The sequence below is a fragment of the Cnephaeus nilssonii genome (assembly GCF_951640355.1).
Source record: "Cnephaeus nilssonii genome assembly, chromosome: 12".
Taxonomy (NCBI): Eukaryota; Metazoa; Chordata; class Mammalia; order Chiroptera; family Vespertilionidae; genus Cnephaeus; species Cnephaeus nilssonii.
Genome location: NC_137083.1, coordinates 8,459,570 through 8,481,854, shown reverse-complemented (window position 1 = coordinate 8,481,854; position 22,285 = coordinate 8,459,570). Strand labels below are relative to the sequence as shown.

Below are 22,285 nucleotides of genomic sequence, written 5' to 3'. Positions count from 1 at the left end.
AAAGGCTGAGGAGATAAAAGCTTGATTTCTAGGCCTCACCCAAATGACCAGGTCAGACACTCTGGGCCTCTCCCCCGAGGGTACCCACCTTGGTGCTGGGGCACAGTGTGTTCCCACATGCATTGCCATCCCCATATCTGTGCTTTCTTAGAAACATACCCCCCCCCCATTTTTTTTCAGCTGGGCACATGTGATCAAGTTATGCCCAATAAAATCTAAGCAGAAGACTCATTAGCAATAGCTGAGGAGACTTCTTCAAACAATGAGGTGTATCCTTCTTTGCCCTTCCTTCTTCCTGGTGGCTAGGATGTTGACAGAATGGCTGGAGCTTGTGCAGCCATCTTGGGCCAGGAGGTGGAAGTCAGGTAGTGAGAGGGCAGGATAGCAGGCAGAAAAGCCTGGGCTCAAATCCCCTAAGGCCAGCGGTTCTCAACCTGTGGGTCTCGACCCCTTTGGGGGTCGAACGACCCTTTCACAGGAGTCGCCTAGGACCATCGGAAAACACAGATATTTACGTTACGATTCATAACAGTAGCAAAATGACAGTTATAAAGTAGCAACGAAAATAATTTTATGGTTGGGGGTCACCACAACATGAGGAACTGTATTGAAGGGTCACGGCATTAGGAAGGTTGAGAACCACTGCCCTAGGCTCTCCAGAAATGCATGAGCCAAGCAAAGGAGAACTACCCCGCCCCCCAGGAAAGATTTACAAGGTGTATATAGGAAATGCTATTAGAAGAAAGCAGGCTGGCCTCTCTTTTCTATATATATAAAAGCCTAAGTGACTGAATGATCAAAGGACCTGTCACTATGATGTGCACTCACCACCAGGGGAAGACGCTCAACGCAGGAGCTGGACCCTGGTGGTCAGTGCGCTTCCACAGACAACCTCCCCCTGGCTGGCCTGCCCCGATTGGCCCGATAGCCAGCCAGGCCGAGGGACACCACCCGTGCATGAATTCGTGCACAGGCCTCTAGTCTTTAAGTAATCAAACAGGAAGCTAATCAAGAGTCAACAATAAGAGTCATTGTTTTTTACTGAGATCCCTGGAAGCTCAGGGCTGCTGGCTTTGATCATGGGAAGCAACTAATGCTAACTAGCAAAAACTCTGCCTTTTATTTGTTTATTGTTTTTGAATTTATTGGGGTGTGTTAAGAGGATTAAATTAGGTAGCATTTGTAATGACTTCACCCACTCTCAATAAATGCTGATTGATCTTATAGTTGACCTTTGAACAACATGGGTTTGAACTGTGCAGGTCCACTTATATGTGGATTGTTTTCAATAAATATATTGAAAAAAGTGGGGGCACTTATGAAAAATTTAAAAACTCACAAATGTTATAGCCTAGAAATATTGAAAAAAATTAAGAGAAAGATATATCATGAATGTTTACCATTCATATGGAAAATAATACAATAATTAATAACAATACAATTATAAACTGTGTTTTGGATATTCACTGCTGTAAACCTACTTCTGCCACATGCTGTATTGATCAATTGTTTATGTTCTCAGTGAGGCTGCCAGGCAATAGTAGGCTATTAGTAGGTAAGTGTTTGGGGAGTCAAAAGTTATATGTGGCCCTAGCTGGTTTGGCTCAGTGGATAGAGCATCGACCTGCGGACTGAAGGGTCCCAGGTTCGATTCCAGCCAAGGGCACATGCCCGGGTTGCGGGCTCGATCCCCAGTGGGGGGGTGTGCGGGAGGCAGCCAATCAATGATTCTCTCTCATCATTGATGTTTCTATTTCTCTCCCTTCCTCTCCGAAATCAATAAAAAATGTATATATAAAAAAAAAGTTATATGTGGATTTTTGGCTGCAGGGGGTCAGCATCCCTAACCCCTACGTTGTTCAAGGGTCAACTGTACTGCAGTTGCTAGGATACGAGCATCTCCTCAGGACACTGAGGCTCAGAGAGATCAAGCAACTTGTTCTAGGGCACCCAGCCATTGCGGGTCTGCCTGACTTCAAAGCTTTGTTTCTTGACCAATGTCACCCCAATCAATTTAATAAATAATAATAATAATAATAATAATAATAATAATAATAATAATTTAAAAAGCTTTGCTCCTTGCTCTCAGCCACCCTGAGATACAGAAGGTCTGGAAGTTCCCAGACCAGTGGTGGTGACTCGCAGGGTAATCCAGGAGACCCCACCCCGTGGCTCTAGTCCTGGTGTCGCCCGGCCCAGCCCACCCCGGCCCGCCAGTGCTCCCGGTGCCCGGCGGCCTCACCTGATGACCGTGAGGCAGCTGAAGCAGGGCTGCAGTTCCCGCACGCCGTAGTCGTTGAGGTTGTTGTTGTCCAGATCGAGGGCCAGCCGCTTGCGGAAGTGGTGCAGGACGAAGGCGAGGGCGCTGCAGTCGGCCGAGCAGGCGTTGCAGTAGGTCAGCTTGAGGTAGTTGGCGCAGATGCCCTTGGCCGCCAGCTGCCCCACCTTCTCGCTCTGCGTCTCGTAGATGCAGCGCAGCATCCAGAGGAAGGTGGGCATGGCCTGCACCTGGTTGAAGCCCCCAGACCGCGTGCGGGGCAGGTTCTTCAGGTGGGTCCGCAGGCTGGCGAACAGGTGCGCCCACAGGGCCCGGCGCTTCCTCCTCAGGGCCGCGGCCGGCACCAGGTGGCGCAGCAGTTTGTGCTTGGCCTTGGACAACAGCCCGCACAGGAAGAGGTTGGTGAACTGGAAGTGGTCCTTGTTCCTGAAGGGGTCGTCCCCCGCAGGGCCGCGGGCCCCCAGGCACTGGAAGGGGAGGAAGTGGGGCGAGCAGGCCGCCTCCTCAGGAGGCACCCACTCCTGGAAGAACCTGAGCAGCGCCCGCGTGCCCACCTTGGCGTCCACCACGAGGGAGAAGGCGGTGAAGAAGGCCTGGAGGGTGGTGTGGAAGAACTCGTAGGACTGCTGGTCCTCTCCGAGGCTCGGCTCGGGCACGGCCCGCAGGAAGCCCAGCTGCAGGTCAGCCTCCTGCATGGCGCAGGCCTGCACCTCCTCCTGGCTGAAGGCAAACAGGTCCCGCTCCATGCCCCAGCGGGCCAGCCGCCCCAGCGCGCACAGGGTGGCCCGGCCGGCGCGGAGGGCCTCCGTCTGGCTCTGCGTGTTCCTCTGCACCAGGCTGGTGGGCCGCGTCCTGTTCAGGTGGACCTCGGTGACCAGCAGGAACACGTCGGTCAGGGTCACCGCGCAGTCGGGCAGCTCGGGGGCGCTGTCGCAGGCGCCGTGGAAGTGCTGGAAGCAGCGGAAGATGATCCAGCAGAAGAGGGGCACGGTGCACAGGCTGCAGAGGTTGGGGTTGGCCTCCAGCTGGTCCAGCAGGCGGTCCTGCGTGGCCCGGTCGGGGAACATCCTCCCGGCGTAGGCCCGCAGGTGGCCGCGGGAGAAGCCCCGCAGCAGCACCTTCTTCCGGAGGAGCTGGCGCGGGATCTCCATGCCCGTGCGGGCCGTGAGCAGCTTGGTGGCCCCCTTGAGCAGCACCCCGCTGAGCAGGTTGGCCAGCAGGACCAGGGGGTGGGCCGGCTCCCAGGGCGACGAGGTGTCGGGCACGCGGCTCAGGTCGAAGTCCGAGTGGAGCTCGTCCAGGCCGTCGAAGGTGAAGAGGGCGGCGTGGGGGAAGCGCAGCAGGAAGGCGAACACCTCCTCGGGGTCCTGCTCGGGGTAGCAGCAGTGCTTGAAGAGCAGGTCCTGCAGGCTCAGCGCGGCGCCCTCCCTGAAGCAGCCGAACATGCGGCAGCGGAAGTGGAAGGAGAACTTGAGCCGCGCGTCCAGCTGGCCGGCGGCCCAGAGGCTCTGCAGCCGCTGCAGCAGCATGGACTTGCCCACGCCCGCGTCGCCCGAGACGAAGATGGTCTCGCCCTGCTCGTTGAGGACGCCCGTGGAGGGGTCCAGGAGGCGGGCCGGGCTGCCCAGGCTGCCCAGGCTCTCGTTGTTGAAGCTGACCAGCTCCATGATGGTGTCCGTGTACACCTCCTCCAGCAACACCTCCTCCTTCTGCGAGTAGCACAGGATGAACTTGGAGTCGCGGCCCAGCTGGTGTCGCAGCTTCTGGATGTACCTGCTCACTGGAGGGGGGTGGGGTGGATGGGGTACCCGCATCCGGGGGTGGGGGTGGGGGTGGTGAGGGAGCCCAGGAGAGATGGAGGCAGAGAGAGAGAGAGAGAGAGAGAGAGAGAGAGAGAGAGAGAGAAGCAGAGACCAAGCCATCAACCAGGGCGGCTGCAGGAGAAACAAGCACACAGATAACCCCACAGCCTGGACCCTGAGGCCAAGGGCAAGGATGCCTCAAACGCAGGCCCTGAAGACCCTCGAGGAGCCAGAGCTCCAGGATCTGCAGGTCGTGGGCCCTGACAGCTCTGCCTGACCTTTGACTTGGCCAGCCAGAGGGTGACGGCTTAGCCAGCCAGAGGGTGACGGCTTCAATGGGCCCGGAGTCTGGGACAGGCTCCCCGTCCTCTGCACAAGTGGTCATGACAACTCCAGCTGAAAACTGAAGCTCCCTCACATCCCAGGGCCAGGCCCCGGGGCCAGCCGCCCCACCCACCCATCCCCGGGGCCCTGTTCGACTAGCTGGAGCCAGACCCCATCGAAACCCGTCCGTTGAGAAATTGCCCTGACCTTCCTATGGCTTATTGTGCTGCTCTGGGAGCCACACGCAGTCTCACAAAACCACATGCCGAGGCCTTTGGTGATGAAATGAGCAGTGGATGTTGCTCTGGATTACAAAGGAGCTGCGTCTCCTCTGAATCACCCCCAGTGAGTACCCAAAGATGAAACCAGCCTTCTTACCTAGGAAGGGCACACCGGCCCTGTTCCCTGAGGAGACCTGGGCAGCACTGATGTTTAGCATGTGCCCCAGGGTGACCCCTCTGCCTGCCCCAGGGGCGTAGACGCAGTGACATGCTTACATGGGCGCCACGCTCTCAGCAAACCAGAGCTCGGAAATGGGGCTCACACCAGAAGGGAGGTGGGCCTTCCCCACACTCCAAGGTGTCCCAGGTCCTGGCCCATTAACACCTGTTGCCTAAGGGGGTGCCACAGTGCTTTGCAAATAAGGACTGGCCGTCAGGGGTGCCAAGAGAATACGCTGCCTAGAATCACACCTGGAAAGATTTCTTAAAAGGAAAAAAAATGCAACCTTGAACTTGTGCAGCTGAGACTAGGAAGTGAGCAAGAGGTCAGAAGAGAGGCATTCACACACTTCCACGGGCCCCCGCACAGAGCAGACCCGCTGCGTGTGGCCACTTCCATGACAGCCCCCGGGGCTGCACGTGGGCGACAGGGACAGCTCTCCTTTGCTATAAGGAGCACAGCACCCGGGCAGGAAGGCAGGGCTGGCCGTGGTGGACCAGCTTCCTGTCCTCTTGAGCCTTCTCCCTACAGCCTTTCCAAACCCGGGCTGTGTGCTTGGTGTCTGCAGTCCACCCCCACCACCCCCCCACTCCCCCCCACACACACACCCTGCCCCGCGGACTCATACCTGGATCAGTGTTGACAACAGTTTTGCTCTGGATGAGCTGGGAAGGGGAGAAGCCGATCTCCAACAGCCAGGGCCTGAGGTCCACGTAGGCATCTGCGAGCCGCTGGAGCACGTAGAGGAGGAACTCGGACACCTCCTCACCCTTGCTCTGCACCAGGTCCAGAATTTTGCGGACCTGGTGGCGGCACAAGCATGAGGGCGTGAGCGTGGCACTCGGGGTGCGCTCCCATGGGAGAGGCCCACACCACAGGGCCCATGGCTCTTACTGCAGCCTGGGGCCTGACCAGCCAGCCAGCCAGCCAGCCAGCGGAGATGCTATGCCTCGAAGGCCTAGAATCTGTGGACTGGGCCACCTCAGCTGGGAAGAAAGCCACGCAGCTCTACAAAACCACGAGGCTCCCGTGGGCCTAAAAGTAAGGTTAGACTCACAGCTAGAGCTGCGCCCACCTCTGGCATGTGCTCGGTGTCCCCTTTTCTCTCTTAAACTAACACTTCTGCTCTCTAGGAATGAGTCTCAGGGGAGAGAGTCACCCCTTCGGCGTATGTGGGCACCGGGCCACCCAGCAAGGGGACAGTCGACCCCCATGTAAGTTATACCGTGAGAAAGGCTTTTTATGTTATTAAAAGCGAAGGGGGGAAGTTACAAGAGTGAGCTACTGTGCTTCCCCAGAAACCCTCCAGGTCTCTTCTGAGTGTAGCCCAGATGACCCGGGATCCCGTGGCACACAGGTCTGTCCCTCTCCAAGCAGGGAGGAGTGCGGGGTCGTGCCAATTTTATTTTTCAGCTGACACAAGGCTGGGGTGGAACGAAGGGCTGCTCAGACCTCCCACCGTGGCGTGGGGAGAATTCTTTATTGTGGGCCCGGCTTCGAATGCAGCCATTCCCGGACCCGAGGGCCACGCTCAGAGTCTAAGCAGTGAGCAGCTCCCCGGCGTTGAAAGGCCCTGATCAGGGGTGGGGAACGTCCCGCCCACAGGCCGTGTGAGGCCCATGAAATCATTTGGTCTGGCCCTGCCAAGGCAGAAGGGGCGAGTTAATGAAATGTTTGACCGCAGAGAGCAGGCTGATTTTTCCGTTGATAATTCTGCGTTACCAGCCAGCGAAGGATGCTGTAACCATCCAAGGGGCCCTTGGCAGAAAAGAGGTTCCCCACCCCTGCAACGCCCCGGCGGGTGCTTGATGCTTGTTTTCTCTCCTCTCCCGCCTCCTCATTTAAAGTGAAGTTAGGTGGGGGGGGGGGGGGGGGGGGGCAATGGCAAGATATGTACACATATAATACCTTAATAAAAAAAATTGGAAAAAAAAAATAATAATAAAGTGAAGTTAGGAATGGGCTGGTGGGGGGCCCGTGCGCATGGCCAGGAGAGGGATGAGCGGCTGCACGCCACAGGAACACAGAGGAACAACCCATAATTGTGTAATAAGCCCATCACGCAAGGCTTTATGTTCTAGAAATGGCTGCGGTGGCAAATTCTGCCCAACGTACTTAGCGTCCTGCCAAGCCCACCCTCCTCCCCCCGCCCCCGGCACCCACCTTGTCGGGCTGCGTGGGGCAGGCGCCCACGATCTCCGCGTCTTCGGCCGAGAAGTAGTCACTCTCCAGCAGGTTGTCCACCAGACACTGCGTGTTGCGGATGTGCGTGACCAGCAGCTCACGGTTGGTTTTCAACAGCTGAATGTGGGAGTGAAGAGGCTGCGACGGGGCGGCGTCCATCTCCCCGCGGCCCCGCTTCTCCATGGCTAAAGCAGCAAGGGGCTCCGGGTCCCAGGTTCATCCTGGCTGCACGTGTCTTCCCGGCGGAGGACCATTGGGACCCAGGGCCCCTGCCTCTCCGTGCGGCCCCTGAAGAGACCAACGCAATCACCAAGAAGGCCTGGGCCAAAGGGTCCCCCCCGCTCTGGTCCCTTCTGGGGGGACCCAGAGCGGGCAGGAGTCACGCTTCACACAGCGACCTGAGGCCACTGAAGAAAACATCCTCGTGGGCATGCGTCTGCTGGTGGGCGCCATTGCTAAGGTGGGTGATCAGAGGTAAACAGACCTTTTTGTTTGCTTGTCTTAGCAAAACTTGTAAATAACTGTTTCTATTTTAAAGTGTGCCTCAATCCTAGACGAGAATAGAGATGAAAAAGTATATGATTTTCCATAAAAAGGCGAACTGGGACTGGGAGCCTCTCCAATACCATAAACAGTCGGTCCCCACGTGTTTTGTATGTTACATGTATTACGTACTGTGTTCTTGCAAAGTGAGTGAGAGAAAGGAAAATACTGTTAAGAAAATCATAAGGAAGAGAAGATACACTGACAGCATTTACTGAAAAAGAATCTGCCTGTACGTGGACCGGCGCAGTTCCAGCCCGTGCTGTTCAAGGGCCGATGGTGCCTGTCTTTTCTGTGCCTTTCCCGTCATCGCGTGTTTCCTGGAACCACCGAGACCCTCTTGGGAGCTGCAGAAGCTGGTTTCTGACAGAGGCTCTGCTCACCTGGCTCTCAGTTTGTCAGGAAGAGTGAGACCCGCCCACCAGCCTTTGCTCTGTGAAAGCCCCGCGCCTGAGAATCCCACGCGCCACACGGAGGATCAAAGATGATGCTCAATGGCAGCGCCTTCCTTGGCCAGGCCCTGCCTGCCTGAGCCACCAAGGCCAACCTGAGAGCCTTCAACAGCTGCCAGTCACACGACAAGATGCGGTCACCCAGGGGACCGAGGCAGGCTGTGTCTCCTGAGGGCTGTGTCGCGAAGGGATCCCAGCAGGGCACAGAATGGTCAGCGCTCACACCGAGTAAGCGCGCTGCTGGGCCCGGCACGGGTCCAGTGCTCTCCTCTCGCTGGGAGAGGCAGGATAACACGGGTTAGATGTGGTCTCTGGGGCCGGCCGGGCTCATCAGCAAATTAACCATCCTCCCCGTGCCTCAGTGTCCTCACAATGAGAATCCCTACCTCCAAGGGGTACTGTAAGGACTAAGTTAATAGTCACCAGGTGCCTAGATCAGGGCTGGCCTACAGCACATACTCGGTAATGATCACCTCATTTAATCTTCACCCACTCCGTCCTTAGGACAGCCGTAGGTGGTCACGGGTCCTGTTGGTTTACAAACCAGGAAACTGAGGCGCACAGAGGTTAAGGAGCTCCCTCCCTGCCCTCACAGGGCTTACAGTCCGGCGGGGCAGACAGTGTGGTGAGCACCGGGGATGGTGAGAAATGGACGGAGAGGGCTGGGGCATCCATAGCGCTCCCGTGGGCTGCTTGGCCCCCTGGACCCCTCTGCAGCGGAGGGAGACGTGGGTAGAGCCCCTGTCTTTTAGGGAATTTGAACTTGAGACATCCAGAGGGTCCCAATAGCCCCTAACACACGAGTGGTGGGTCAAGGCCGCCCACTGCTGAGGGACATAGCCTCCAGGTCACCCAGGCCTGCCACCCCCTCTCCCGGACGTAAGGGTGGTTTCCGACGCTCCTCGGGGAAACCGCCTCTCTCTTGAATAAGGTGGGTTCTGGCGGACAGGACCCGCGGCCTCCTCAGACCGTCTGCCAGAAAGAAGAGAGGGGCACCAGGTGTGTTGCCATGAACCCCTTGGAGATTCAAGGACAAAGTGGTGATGGGAACAGCTCGCCAGCTGCCCCACGGCCATTGAACAGGAAGCTGGCCTCGGGCACATGCCACGCAGCACGGACAGAGCCGCACGGAGGACACGTCGCACAGCGGGTCACCTCGAGTGGGTCCGGCTTTCCCGGCTGCACAACCCTCCCCAACGGCAGCTCCCTCACGCTCCCAGGCTCCAGGAACCCAACAAACTCGAGCCACCATTCTTCAGGGAACCCTGACTCTCCTGGTTGGCCTTTGTCTTCTGTGGGATTTTCTTTTTTAAATCTACTCATGTTCCTTGTTTTGTTTTCCATCTCTTCACCTGGAACCCAATCCAGTCCCGTCTGCCTCTGCCAAACCAGAAAACGAAGAGCCCCCTGCGGAGAAGATTTAGCAGATGGATGAGGCTACAATTATTATTTGAAGCTTTTAAGCTCCATTAACACTCATTTTTCTTGAAGTATCTGAAAGCACTTAATTCCTCAGAATTTCCAAGCAGATTTGAAGTCTCTCTCAATCTCTCCTCTCCTTTTTGCTCTGCCTCCCTGCTCTCTCCCTCCATCTCTCTGTCTCCTTTTCTCTCTCTCTCTCTTCTGACAGCCTGCACTCCGGACACAGACGCTGCCACCCTGACTACAGAGAAAGGCACGCAGACGGAGCCGACGGGAGTCCTGGGCCGGACAGGAACACAGACAGCCTTTCACAGCCGCCGGGACTTCCGGGAAGCCACGTGCCTGGCTCCTCATTTCTCGGAGCCAAGCATGTCTTTCTGGTCAATAAATCCTGCTGGGTGCACGCAGAGCCAGCCCCGCCCTGATCCGCTGAAACCACGGACTTCTGGAATAGAGCAGAGTGCTGTCCAACACCCCCATTTTAGAGACGAGGAAACTGAGGCCTGGGAAGGGCAGAGGCCTGTCTGGATCAACTAGTTCTGGAGCCCAGGTCTCAAGTGCTTCTTCTGCTTCCCTCTGGTTAGAGGAGCTCCCTCAGCAGCTGAGGGTGTCATATCCCCCTCCCCCGCCCCCCTGTCCCCAGCAGAGACGCCAATCGGAATGGGGCAAGGACAGGGACTCTACCTCACCCTGGGCCTCCCCTCAGCCTCTCTCCCGCTGGAAACTCCCAGGGCGCTTTATCCCCACCCTTCTGAGGACGTGGTACTTTCTTTCCTAAATTCCCCCTTCGCATGGATGGGCGGTGGCAGTGAGGACAAAGACTCTAGGACCAGGAGACCCAGTTCCAATCACCCGCTGTGTGATTTGCACAAATGACAGCACCCTCCTGGGCTCCCGTGCTCTTACCCGCAAAATGCAGAGATAACAGCACCTACTCGAGGGACCCCCGTGAGGATTCATGAGTGAACACACACACACACACACACACACACACACACACACGACTCTCAGAACAGCGCGGTCACATTGCAGGCACTTAGCACGACCGAGGAGCAGGGGGTCTAGGCCAGGACGTCCGTCTGCTTCCTTGTTGAGGCCCAGCATTTGATTATGAGGGACAGTGTCCAGCTGGTCAGTCACTATCTCCTGCAGAGATACAGAGGAACCAGATAAAAAAGGGCCAACTGAATGAACCTGGCCCGGGGCACTGCCACAGCAGGTGCCTCCTCGGTGCCCGCCAAAGGAACCTGTCGATTTCCAGAGCTCGCAGGCTCTCGGGGCGTGTCACGCGCTGAGTTAGCTACTGGGGAAGTTCCGATTTGCAGGCCCCGGTCGTTTTTACTGCTCTACGTTTAACGAGTTTGCCCAGAGCCCAGCTCTCAGCTCCCAGAGCACCGTCCTGGCACGGAACCCTCTCCTGCTGTGTGGCAGTGGCTCCCGCAGTGCCTTCCGGGCCTGCTAGGTCCTCGTTGACTGCCATTCTCCTGGGGGTACCAGGTTTTGAAAACCAAAGCTCCAAAAACACCCTGCTTGGTACTCCTCTCTGAGGGGCCAGTGAATACAGACACCTCAATGAAGACAGACGGCCGCGCCTGGAGCCCGCCCCGGCCTGGAACGCGCCCCGGCCTGGAGCTCTGTGAGTGGATGTAAGTGCCTCTGCGGAGGAAAGGGCTGCTCGGCCACAGGTCCGGAAGCCAGGGGACATCCGGAGACGGCATTGAGGACCGACACAGAGGGTGTCTGGGGTTTCTCAAGTGAAAGGCGCTAAGCAAGAACAAAATGTATCCGTCACTTCAGAGGCCGGCGGTGAACTTGGCCTTGGGAACATAAACACTCTGCTGATCGCTGGCCAAGACACTCAGCCCGAGACTGATTCTCCCCACTGGAATGTGTGTCCACACGCAGCCACGGTCTGGGACACAGCGCGCCCCGCCGCGTGGCCGGAGGGCACCTGCGACGTGTCGGGGCGACTCCCAGGGGCACTGAGAGGCTGGGAAGAGGGCAGGTTCTCCCGAGGCGGCACACCCTGGGCCTGGACCGCCCCGGGGGGCGCTGTCGTAGGAGCAGGCCCGCCCAGCCAGCCGAGACACACCTGACCTGCTACTGCCTCTCACTCTGTGACCTCACGACAACGTCCCAGGAGCGAGGGGGCAGGGGGCCGTGTGGGCCCCTCCCCACCAGCGGGCACGCCCTGTGAGCTCTCGGCCCCTCACCACTGGAGGCTTTTTCTGTGACCTGAAAGCTCCAAATCAAGAATTTTCCCCCCTAAACCCTGTGCCTTTTACGTGTATGCAAATTCCCCGGTGAGCTACTGGGGTGTGAGGAAGAGGGTGAGGAGTAAGGAACTTTTTAAGAGGTGGTGAGTGCACGTGGAAAAGTCCACTGCACCTTTGATGGGATGGTGTTTGTTTAAGGGCTGTCATGCCCACCTGAGCCCCGTCCTGGGGACTGCCAACCCCCGTTTCTGTCTTCCCAAATGCCCCACACACCTGTCTGGGGGAAGGCTATTTCAGATGAGTTATCTGGAAATAAACATCATAATCCACTCGAATAACATTAGTTGATAGCAGGATCAGGGTTCCCCAGCCTACCCCACCCACTGGCTGTTACTTCACCCAGCGTAAGCAATGGCTGAGGTTAAAAGTTGCAAATCTGGGGTAGATTCATAAGCAGGAAGTTCTTCGGAAGTGGGGCCCTGGGTCCAGAGACACAGCTCTACAAAGAGCATCAATAAGCACTCCTGTCCTGTCCAGTCAGTGTGACAGGAGCTGAGCATGCAGGCTGGGGGACTCCCCGAGCGCTGGTTCCGTGCTTAGCAAATGGGAGCCTGCTCCACACCCTGGACGCAGCACTTGCTGCCTGGTGACTTGGGGCCAGTTAGTTAACCTCATTGTGCCTCTGTTATCTCATCTCTAAAACGGGGGAAATGATCTACTGCATAGGATTGTTGGAAAGATTGCATGAGCTAAAAAAAAAAAAATGAAGAAGAAAAAACAAAGTCCCAAACCTAAAGCCTTTGGAGCAATGCTGTACACAGTAAGTCGTGGCCATTACTATCCAGGGTCTACCAGATCAGCTGCATCGTCATTTAATTCCTTTCAAGCCTCCCACCAACCTTCCAGATAGGTAGAGTTAGCCCCATTTTACAGATGTAAACCAGGGCTCATGAGGATTAAGTACCTTATTTAAAGCAACACAACTAGGAGATGACAAGACGAGCCCCTGAACCCAAGTAGTCATCATAACCATTATTAACATAACTAGTGGCCCGGTGCACGAAATTCGTGCACATTAAAAGGAAATTAATTAGAGGAAATATTTTAATATTGCTATTTGCCCTTTATAATAGAAGTGTCAGAGATGAAAGAAAATTAGTAAAATGTATATGAAAATCTCCCTCCTGTCAGAGTTTGGGGCACACCGCGGGACCCAGAGTCAAGTCCCCGCCCACCTGCACGCACCTCGAAATCACGCGAGACCCAGACCCGGCCAGCTCCACCTCCGTCAAGCCCTGCAAGGTGGGGGGCACAGCCTCAGGTTCCGTGGCCCAGCACCAGGCAGGGGCCGCAGCCTCAGGTCCCCTGTCAAGCCCTGCCGGGCAGGGGGCGCAGTCTCAGATCTCCCGTCAAGCCCCGCCGGGCAGGAGGTGTGGCCTCAGTCCCCCGGCCTGGCCTCAGGTCCCCCAGCCCCGGCACCAAGGCACGAGGGTGTGACGTCCATTTGCATATTAGCTGTTTATTATATAGGATAAGTACCATTTACTGAAAGCCACTTGGTGTGCTAAACACTTTACATCAATTATTTCATTAAATACTCAAAACTGCTCTAAGGAAAGAATTATTATAACTATTTTACAAAGGAGGACACAGGGTTGGAACAGTTCAATATGTTGGCTGAGGTCACACAGTAATTCAGGGAATAAAGCAGGGGCTTGGTCCCAGTGCTGACACCGAAACCCATGGTTTCTCCCACTAAAGGCCTGCCTGTCCGGTATTTTGTTATAGATCTTTTATCTCCGCTTGAAATCATCAATGTGCCTGAATTCACATTACATGTAAGACCCTGGCCTTGTTAAATAAAGTCCAGGAATGGCCCTCTCCATCAAGGAACCCATCTGTTGTCCTAGATTGTAACAAGTTAAGCTCTCCGCCCATAAAAGCCTAGTTTTCCATCCAGTTCCTTCTGGAAAGTTTGGGTTGAGGAGCCGAGATAAGCAATTGGGAAGTGGGTTAAAACAAATCACAGGAAGTTCTGAATCAATAGACTTTTATCTTTTGGGAATTAGAACAACCCAAATATTTTCCTCAAGTAAATCATCATCTGCTCACAGATCTTCTTCCATGGAAGGATTTCCCTCAGCAATATGTGGCTGCCCTACCCAGTGACACGTGGCTCTGAAAATACCTACCAGTCACTACATCTTTACCGCCCCAACCTGTATGGTGGTGCGAACACTGTGATACCTTGTTCCGCATCCTGAAACAAAGGTATCACAGTGGCAACTTCATCTTTTATTAAAACATTAACCAACCAAAACCTGGTGCTAACCGGGTGCTCCCTTTGCAATTACATGGGCCTTCATGCTGACCTACTTATTAGCTCTTTAAACTACAGTTTTCTATTACTTACTAGAGGCCTGGTGCATGAATTCATGCACCAGTGGGGTCCCTCTGCCTGGCCTGCGGGATTGGGCCGAAACTGGCTCTCTGATATCCCCCAAGGGGTCCCGGATTGCAAGAGGGCGCAGGCCAGGTGGAGGGACCCCATTGGTGCAAGATCGGGCCGGGGAGGGACACAGGAGGTTGGCCAGTGGGAGAGGGATCACGGGCGGGCTCCAGGGCATGTCCGGCCCATCTTACTCAGTCACGATCGGCTGGACCCCAGCAGCAAGCTAACCTACTAGTTGGAGCGCCTGCCCCCTGGTGGTCAGTGCATGTCATAGCAACTGGTTGACCAGTCAACTTCTGCCCCCTAGTGGTCAGTGCAAGTCATAGCGAGAGGTTGAGTGCCTTAGCACATTACTAGCATATTACGCTTTGATTGGCTGAACAGCCAACCGGTTGACCGGACACTTAGCATATTAGGCTTTTATTATATAGGATAGGAACATGACTAGGAAAACAAATTTCAAAATGGCAGCCTACTCAGTTTACTGGAGATACCCTATTGATTTTAATGACGTGTAACGCAAAACAGCCTTGCTGACGCTAAAGAAGCACATTTCTTGCTAGGGCACTCTGCCCCGTCTGAGGGCCAGGCCACTGTCAGAGTGACAGCATCCCCTGCCCGGCTGGCTCCCTGGCTCCTGAGGCTGGAGGATGGCAAAAGAGAGGGGGTGGCAGCAAGTCTGCCTTGGCCGACTCTGCACTGTAATCTCGGCCCACAGTCTGGTCTGGGGCAGTCCTGGGTAAAACACGAGAGTAAGAATTCAAGCCAGGAAGTCCTGCTTCCTGGCACTGGGTAAAAACTATCCATTAATGGAAATGCCAGTGACTACTCACTTCTCAGTACAAGAGTCAGGTTTGGGGAAACACGTGCCCTCAGTGAGCATTTGATGTGCCAAAGGGTTTTCCTCCAAACCAGTTCGGACTCTGCGTGTGGATGAAAGGAGACCCTCGGTGTGAGACACAACTGACTCTGCCCCGAAGATAAAGAAAACAGGACTTCCAGAAACCTGCACAATACGTACAGCTTCTGCAGGACTCAAGTTTAGTACAGATAAAAATTTTAGTTTTTCTAATTCCATCTTGCCTAAAATCCCCCCAAAAAGAAGAATCATAAGGAAACTGGTAACTTAAACCTACCTCAAATCCCAGGCTTATGTCTTAGATTTTTGAAGAAATATTGAGCTCATTTATTTGGATAAAAAGAGACAAGAATTTGATATACTTCTTCAATTGAAAATCGTGACTGCACATATACTGTAAAAACACCTGGCCTTACACCTATATTCTGTCGCTGTTTGTATTTCTAATGACTTAACAGTGCTGCTGTTACTACCCAAGTGACCATCGATGACATATGGAGTGGATACCAGGGTGAAATATTCAGCTGGAATGCCGTTCATTGACAATTGTAGGATGTGGGTCCCCTCCTCCCCAAATTCCTGTTTTTGGTCTTCCAAGAATTCATTGTTCCTGGGCCCAGAGCCAGGAGCAAAACACCAGCAGCCTGGGTGCGGCCTAAGGATGCTGCCAGCGATTCTGGGACCCCGCAGACGGCCCCGCTTTCCTGGGAGCCCATTTTATTGATATGTGTGGTAACGGGGTGGAGGAAGTCTCCAGGGGAAGGGCCAGTTTCTTTCATCAAGAAATTCATTCCTAGCACATGGAGTAAAACTGTATTCCAGAGCCATTCATAAGTCCTCTTGGTGGGAAGCAGCCTGAGAGCCCAGACCTCAAAGCACCCAGGTTCCTCCTCTGGGCAGGGAGGAGGAGGGCAGGGGAATAGTGTTTAGAGGGAGATGATTTTTTTGGACAAATACTTTCCCTCCTCCGGCTGGACTAAATAATTGCCAAACACAAGTCCCCACGGCTGTGCCTGAGACAGCGCCTGCCATGTGCCACCTGCCCAGGCACTTGATACACATTTTCTCATTTAACTACAGAAGCGCCAGGGCAGCTACAGTGTGAACCCCCACTGTTCAGGTAAGGAAACAGGGGCTCCAGAGTCACAGAACTTGCCCATGGTCACATGCCACATGTGACAGATTCTGAATTGGGGCTCACCTTTGATGGGCTCCAAAGCTTGAACTTATTTCTCTCCTTTCCACAAAAATAAAACCTACTCCTCAGACCCTTTGGACGTCCACGCTTCTCCTAGGTCTCAGGTGTTGTTTGTTTTCAATCCGCCTTTCTTATCTGCCCTGCAAATTCGGCAGAAGCCTGTCTCTTGTCCAGAGGCCCTGCTTGGGGGGATCACAGCTATCTGCCCCCAGCATCTACCCCAGGGTGAGGCGGGGCCATCCTGTGAGCTCCTAAAATCCGTGGTAGATTATGGTTCCCTGGACACGGTAAGTCGTAGGTGTACTTTTAGCCGGACGGGCCGGTGGCAAGCTTCATCCTTACAGCAGGAAACCTAGAAGTTTACTGGTTTCCCCCAGCTAAATGTGAAATGCCAGCAACTAAGGCATTTCCCAGAATGCAGAGCCAAGTGGGCAAGGTAACCGCATTCCTCCTGTTGTTCACAATGCGCCCAAAGGCTGGAGAGCTGGGGCTCTTTGGGACACACCCCTTCTTTTCCGCGCAGGAGGCCGGAGGGAAGCCCGCTGCCCGGCTGCACGTCGGAATCACCCGGAGAGTTTCCACGGTGCAGAGGCTGGGTCTCACGCCCAGGGGCTCCGATGGAACTGGTCTGGGGTGCGGCCCGGACATCTGGATGTTCAAAGCCCAGGCGATTCTAAGGTGCAGGCAGGGCTGAGCAGCCCCGGCCCGACCCCCGCGGGACAAACCACTCCGCTGAGGCTCAAGTTCACGCCTCCGAACTTTCCCCGCGCGCCTCACTCCGGGTTTCTCCGCCCCGCGCCCCGGGAGCTCTCCCGGAGCCGCTCTGCGTTCCGCCCGCACGCGGGACCCCGCCGCCCCGCGCTCCGGACCCCGGAGCCGTCTGCCCGCGAACACCCGCCCCGGCGCTGGGACTTACGTGGCCGCCAGGTTTGCAGAGCGGGGCGCGCGGGCCGGGCGCGGAGGACCGGGCGAGGCCTGCAGCGGAGGGGAGCAGGCGGGAGCCGCCGCCCGGCCGCCCTGACCGACGGGGAAGTGGGGGAGGCAGAGGGGCCGCGCCCCCAGGCTGCTGCGCCAGGGGCCGAGCCGGGCGGGGGCGGGGGCGGGGGCGGGGCTGCGGGGGCGGGGGCGCGGGAAGGCGGGAGGCGCGGCGCGCGGCGCAGACGGTGGCCTCGGGCAGCCCCCGGGGCGCTCCCCGCGGAGCCCGGGCGGTCAGGCCGCGCAGGGGCGAGGGGCCGGCCCGAGAGCCCGCCCAGGGGTGACAGGGGAACTGTCGCCGCGAGCCCAGGCCCGTCACCCTAAAAGAGCCAACCCAGCAGCTGCAACTAGAGGCAACGCCCAGCACGGCAGTGAAACTTTTTTTTTCCCAGTTGAATTCAGTGGGGTGACATTGAATAAAACCGTACAGGTTTCAATGCACACCTCTACAACCCCATCTGCACACCGCACCGTGCGCTCAGCGCCCACGGTCAAGTCCGTTCCTCCAGCATTGATCCCCGTGCCCTCGTCCGCCTGCCTCCGGACGGTGAAACTCCGTTAAAATGTGACACGGGCTCTCCGATGAATCCGAGCTCAGAGTCATCCAACTTGTTAAAGACTGAGCACACGCTGCGAGGTACACTTTTTAAAGTCTAAGCTTTTCTCCCTGTCCGTAAATCGGCTCGTGGTGGTGTACGTTTTATATTCTGTACGTTATGCTGTAATGACTTGTAAAGGAATTCTTAACATAATAAATGTCCCCATAAAAATATTGCAGATCTTTGAAAGGGGGAAAGTCTACCTTAGGCATAGGGACGCTGTAAAAAATTGTCACTTATTCACACAAAAATGCATTCAGTCCTGGGCCCACACATGCTCATGAATACTGACATTCCCATCAGAGGCTGCCTTCTGGGAAAGAATGTTCATAACTCAGAAGTGAAACTTGGCAAAAGTAAAATTGATGGGATACATTGTGCAAACTTCTAAGCACTAAAAAGATGCTAAAGATACTAATTCCTCCAGTTTACCCTCGAATGAACCTCTGGGACTCTGCATTTTATTTTCCATGTCTTTTCATTCTCATTTTTTTTTCCATATCCTGTTTTATTGCATTCTGAGTAAATTCTTCCATTCTGTTTTTCCATTCATTAATTATTTTGTAACTATTTGCACCTGTCTAACCTGTCTGGGATAGGCAGACTGGTCCCTGCACCTCCTCCATGAGGTCCACCCACCTCCTATACCTAGAACCTGTGAATGTGGCAACGGAGAAGTAAGGTAGCAGGTGAGATGAGGAAGGGCGCTAATCAGCTGACTTTGAGATGGAAGATGGTAATGGATTGTGTGTACGTGGGCCAGATGTAATCACAAAGCTCTTACGTGCCGTGCCAGCACAGCCAAGGGTTCATCGAGCCTGAGGGGGGGCGGTGAAGGATGTGGAAAAGACAGACAAAGAGAATAAGCTGGGTCTAGGTGGATCTCCTGTGCCTGGATGAGGCCACAGAGAAAAGATCCAGAAGGCAAGCTGAGGCTTTATTTTATAGTTGGAGAAAAACAAGGTAGTAGTCACCATAGTTACAATATTCTTGTGAGTTTCACTTGTTTTGGCAGAACTTGCTGCACCTCCCACAGCCCATTAGCTACCCAGGAAGGATCTAGGGAGTGTCATAAGGTCAAGCTTAAATTATGCAAAGAGGGCTGTGCCCTCTAAGCTGGGACTTGTTTGTGGCTTTGTCAACAGGTCAGTCCGAGGCTAAGGCTTAACCCTATAGCTGCTCCCTACACTCTTATAAAAGGAAGAGGGAGACAGAAGAACCAGAGATGGCAGCCTGAGCAGGACGTGGCCTGATTGATGTTGCTGGCTTTGATGAAGGAGGAAAGGGGCTATGAGCCAAGGAATGAGTGTGGCTTCTGGAAGCTAGGAAAGGAGAGGAAACAGATTCTCCCACAGAGCCTCCAGAAGGAGCACTGTCCTGCGGGCACTTTGATTTTAGTCCTAGGGAGACCCTTTTAGACTTGTGACCTCCAGAAGATAATAAATTTGTTTTGTCTTAAGTCACTACATTTGTGGCAACTTGTTACAGCAGCAATAGGAAATCAATATACCATTCATTTGAGTATTTAATTTCAACAATCATATATTTGCTTTCTAAGAGTCTTTCAGTTCTATTTCTCTAGTTTTCTTGGTCATTTAAAAAAAATACATTTTATTGATTTTTTTTTCATTTTATTGATTTTTGACAGAGAGGAAGAGAGAGGGATAGAGAGTTAGAAACATCGATGAGAGAGAAACACCAATCAGCTGCCTTCTGCACACCTCCCACTGGGGATGTGCCTGCAACCAAGGTATATACCCTTGACTGGAATTGAACCCGGAACCCTTTAGTCCGCAGGCCGATGCTCTATCCACTGAGTCAAACTGTTTAGGGCTTCTTGGTCATTTTTAAGTCTCCTGTTGTTTGCCGATTCCATCATTTTAAAAAAATGCATACGTAGTTAATTTTTGTTTTTCATTAAACTTTGAGGTAATTACAAATTCGCATGCAGCTTTCAGAAATAACGCTAAGATCCATGTACCCTTACTGGTAACATCTTGCAATATCACATCCAGGATGTTAGGTGTTGACACAGTTAGAATACAGAATATTTCCATCACTACAAAGATCCCTCATGTTGTCCTTTTATACCATACCACCCCCTCTTTAACAACTGGCAACCACTAATCTGTTCTCCATTTCTATAACTTGTCATTTCAAGAATGTTATGTAAATGGAAGCATACAGTATGTAACATTTGGGGATTGTTTTTTATTCACTCAGCGTAATTCTCTGGTGATTCATCCAGGTCATTGCATGGATCAATAGTCCTTCCCTTTTTATTGATGAGTAAGTAGTATTTCACAGTATTACCACACAGATCGCTTAACTGTTCACATGTCGAAGGACAGCTGGGTTATTTCCAGTTTTGGGCTATTATGAATAAAGCTGCTGTAGACATTCATGTACAGGTTTATATGTGAACATAAGTTTTCATTTCTCTAGGAATGAAAATACCCAGGAGTCCAACTGGGTAGTTGCATGTTTAGTTTCTTAAACTGTCAAACTATTTTCCAGAGTAGCTGTAACACCATTTTAATATATTTTATTGATTTTTTACAGCGAGGAAGGGAGAGGGATAGTTAGAAACATCGATGAGAGAGAAACATCGATCAGCTGCCTCCTGCACATCTCCTACTGGGGATGTGCCCGCAACCAAGGTACATGCCCTTGACCGGAATCGAACCTGGGATCCTTGAGTCCGCAGGCCGATGCTCTATCCACTGAGCCAAACCGGTTAGGGCTGTAACACCATTTTATATTCCCACCTATAAATGTATGAGGGATCAATAGTTGAATGGATAAATTGTGGTATACTCATACAATGGAATATAATACAACCATAAAAAAGAATGAAGTGTTGCCCGGCCAGCGTGGCTCAGTGGGGGCTGCGGTTCAATTCCTGGTCAGGGCATGTGCCTGGGTTGCAGACTCGATCCCCAGTGTGGGGCATACAGGAGGCAGCCGATCAATGATTCTCCCTCATCATTGATGATGTTTCTCTCCCTTTCCCTTCCTCTCTGAAATCAATGAAAAAATATATTTTTTAAAGTGCTGATTTATGTTAAATGTTGGTGGACCTCAAGGACATTATGTTAAGTGAAAGAAGCCAGACACCAAAATGTCACATATTGAATGATTCCTTTCATATGAAATAGCCATTGATGTTTGTATGTTTATCTTGTATGCTGTGTGTGACCTTGCTGAACTCATTTATTGGTTCTAAGAGATACTTTTGGTAGATTCTTAGGGATTTCCTACATAGACAATCATGTAATCTATAAATAGGGACTGTTTCATTTATTGCTTTCCAACCTGTATGCCTTCCATTTTCTTTTCTTGCCTTATTGCACTGGTTAGAACTTCCACCACTATGTTAAAGAAGTCATTATGGGGAGGAGGGCTGGGAGGTGGGGTTCATTACTGCTGGTGGCTCTCTACTCTGCCTTTTCTGACACCACCCTGTTAGTGGTGTCCAGGGACTGGTTAGGGTACCTTGTTACAGCCTGGTGAGGGTAGAAATCTAGATTCCCTCTTGACCTTTGCTGGGTAGAGGTCAGGGGGTCCACAATTTTTCTGTGGTTTGGTTGGAGTAAAGCATTTATTCTCTAAAAGTTTTGTCTTGCTAGATTGTTTTCTACTCATTTTGCTAGACACAGCAGGCTTTATTATTACTGTTGTCATTTTTTGTTTGTGCTCATTGGTGCTTTTGGGTTACTGGCTTCTTCAGCTACATGTCTCAGTGAGATGTGTGAAGCAAAATAAAACCCAGGGAATTCAGTATCATGTCATGCCTTGGGTCCTGAGGGCCCTGGCTAGTCTGCCTTCTCTCCAGCTTTCAGTCTTCTGTTTGTTTTACATAGAATGTTCAGGGATTTTAGTGGTAGGTAACTAAAGGATTAGGGAAGCGTATGTCTACTCTGTCTTCCCAGAAGTCAGAGTCACCATATATATTGCTAGTGTTTTAAATTCTTATTTCAAAAGTTATCATTTTAGGTGAGCTAGATCATTGGAATATTAGATTTTTAGTATCTAAGCAAAACTGAGCTTTGCTCACTGTTATTACCATAATTGTATTAGCAGGTTAGTGACAAACTTGGTCTTCTTTGGAGGAGTTGAGAACTGGAGGAAACAAGAATATTGGAGGGTATACTTGAAACTGGTGAGGTGTAACAGCTACGAAACATGGTCTAACCTGCAGGCTATGGCTCAGTGTCACTGTAGAATCACAGCTGTAGCTGAAAAGTCCTTTGGTCTTTTTTCCCAGAACACACCGAATCTTTGTGTTATGCTCCTGCAGCTAGTTCACTCACATTCCAGGAACCTGTTTGGAGGTCCAGCTCCCTACATTTCTGAGACAGAGGATAGCTTTTTATAACCAAGATTGCTTTATTCATGACTCTTCTTTTCTCCATTTATTCAGCTAATAAATGTTAAGAAGGGGACCATTTCTTTCTAAGCCAAGAATTAAATTGTAACTTCCAGAAAACATTTTTTCCTTCTGATCTTGCTGCTTCTACTTTAAAATCCCATTCCAAGG

General features: G+C 53.0%; 1 protein-coding gene across 1 annotated transcript in view; it reads right to left on the bottom strand.

The window, feature by feature from the left end:
* The window catches only part of NOD1 (nucleotide binding oligomerization domain containing 1), a 33,200-nt gene extending 15,920 nt beyond the window's left edge, over positions 1-17,280 (bottom strand). The window contains exons 1-4 of the mRNA XM_079785824.1: positions 17,088-17,280; positions 7,009-7,317; positions 5,474-5,648; positions 2,243-4,058 (exon numbers count right to left, since the gene is read on the bottom strand). Coding sequence (XP_079641950.1) covers positions 2,243-4,058; positions 5,474-5,648; positions 7,009-7,212 — 2,195 coding nt within the window. The 5' untranslated portion in view covers positions 7,213-7,317; positions 17,088-17,280. The remainder of the gene's footprint in view (positions 1-2,242; positions 4,059-5,473; positions 5,649-7,008; positions 7,318-17,087) is intronic.
* Positions 17,281-22,285: the final 5,005 nt, after the last annotated feature.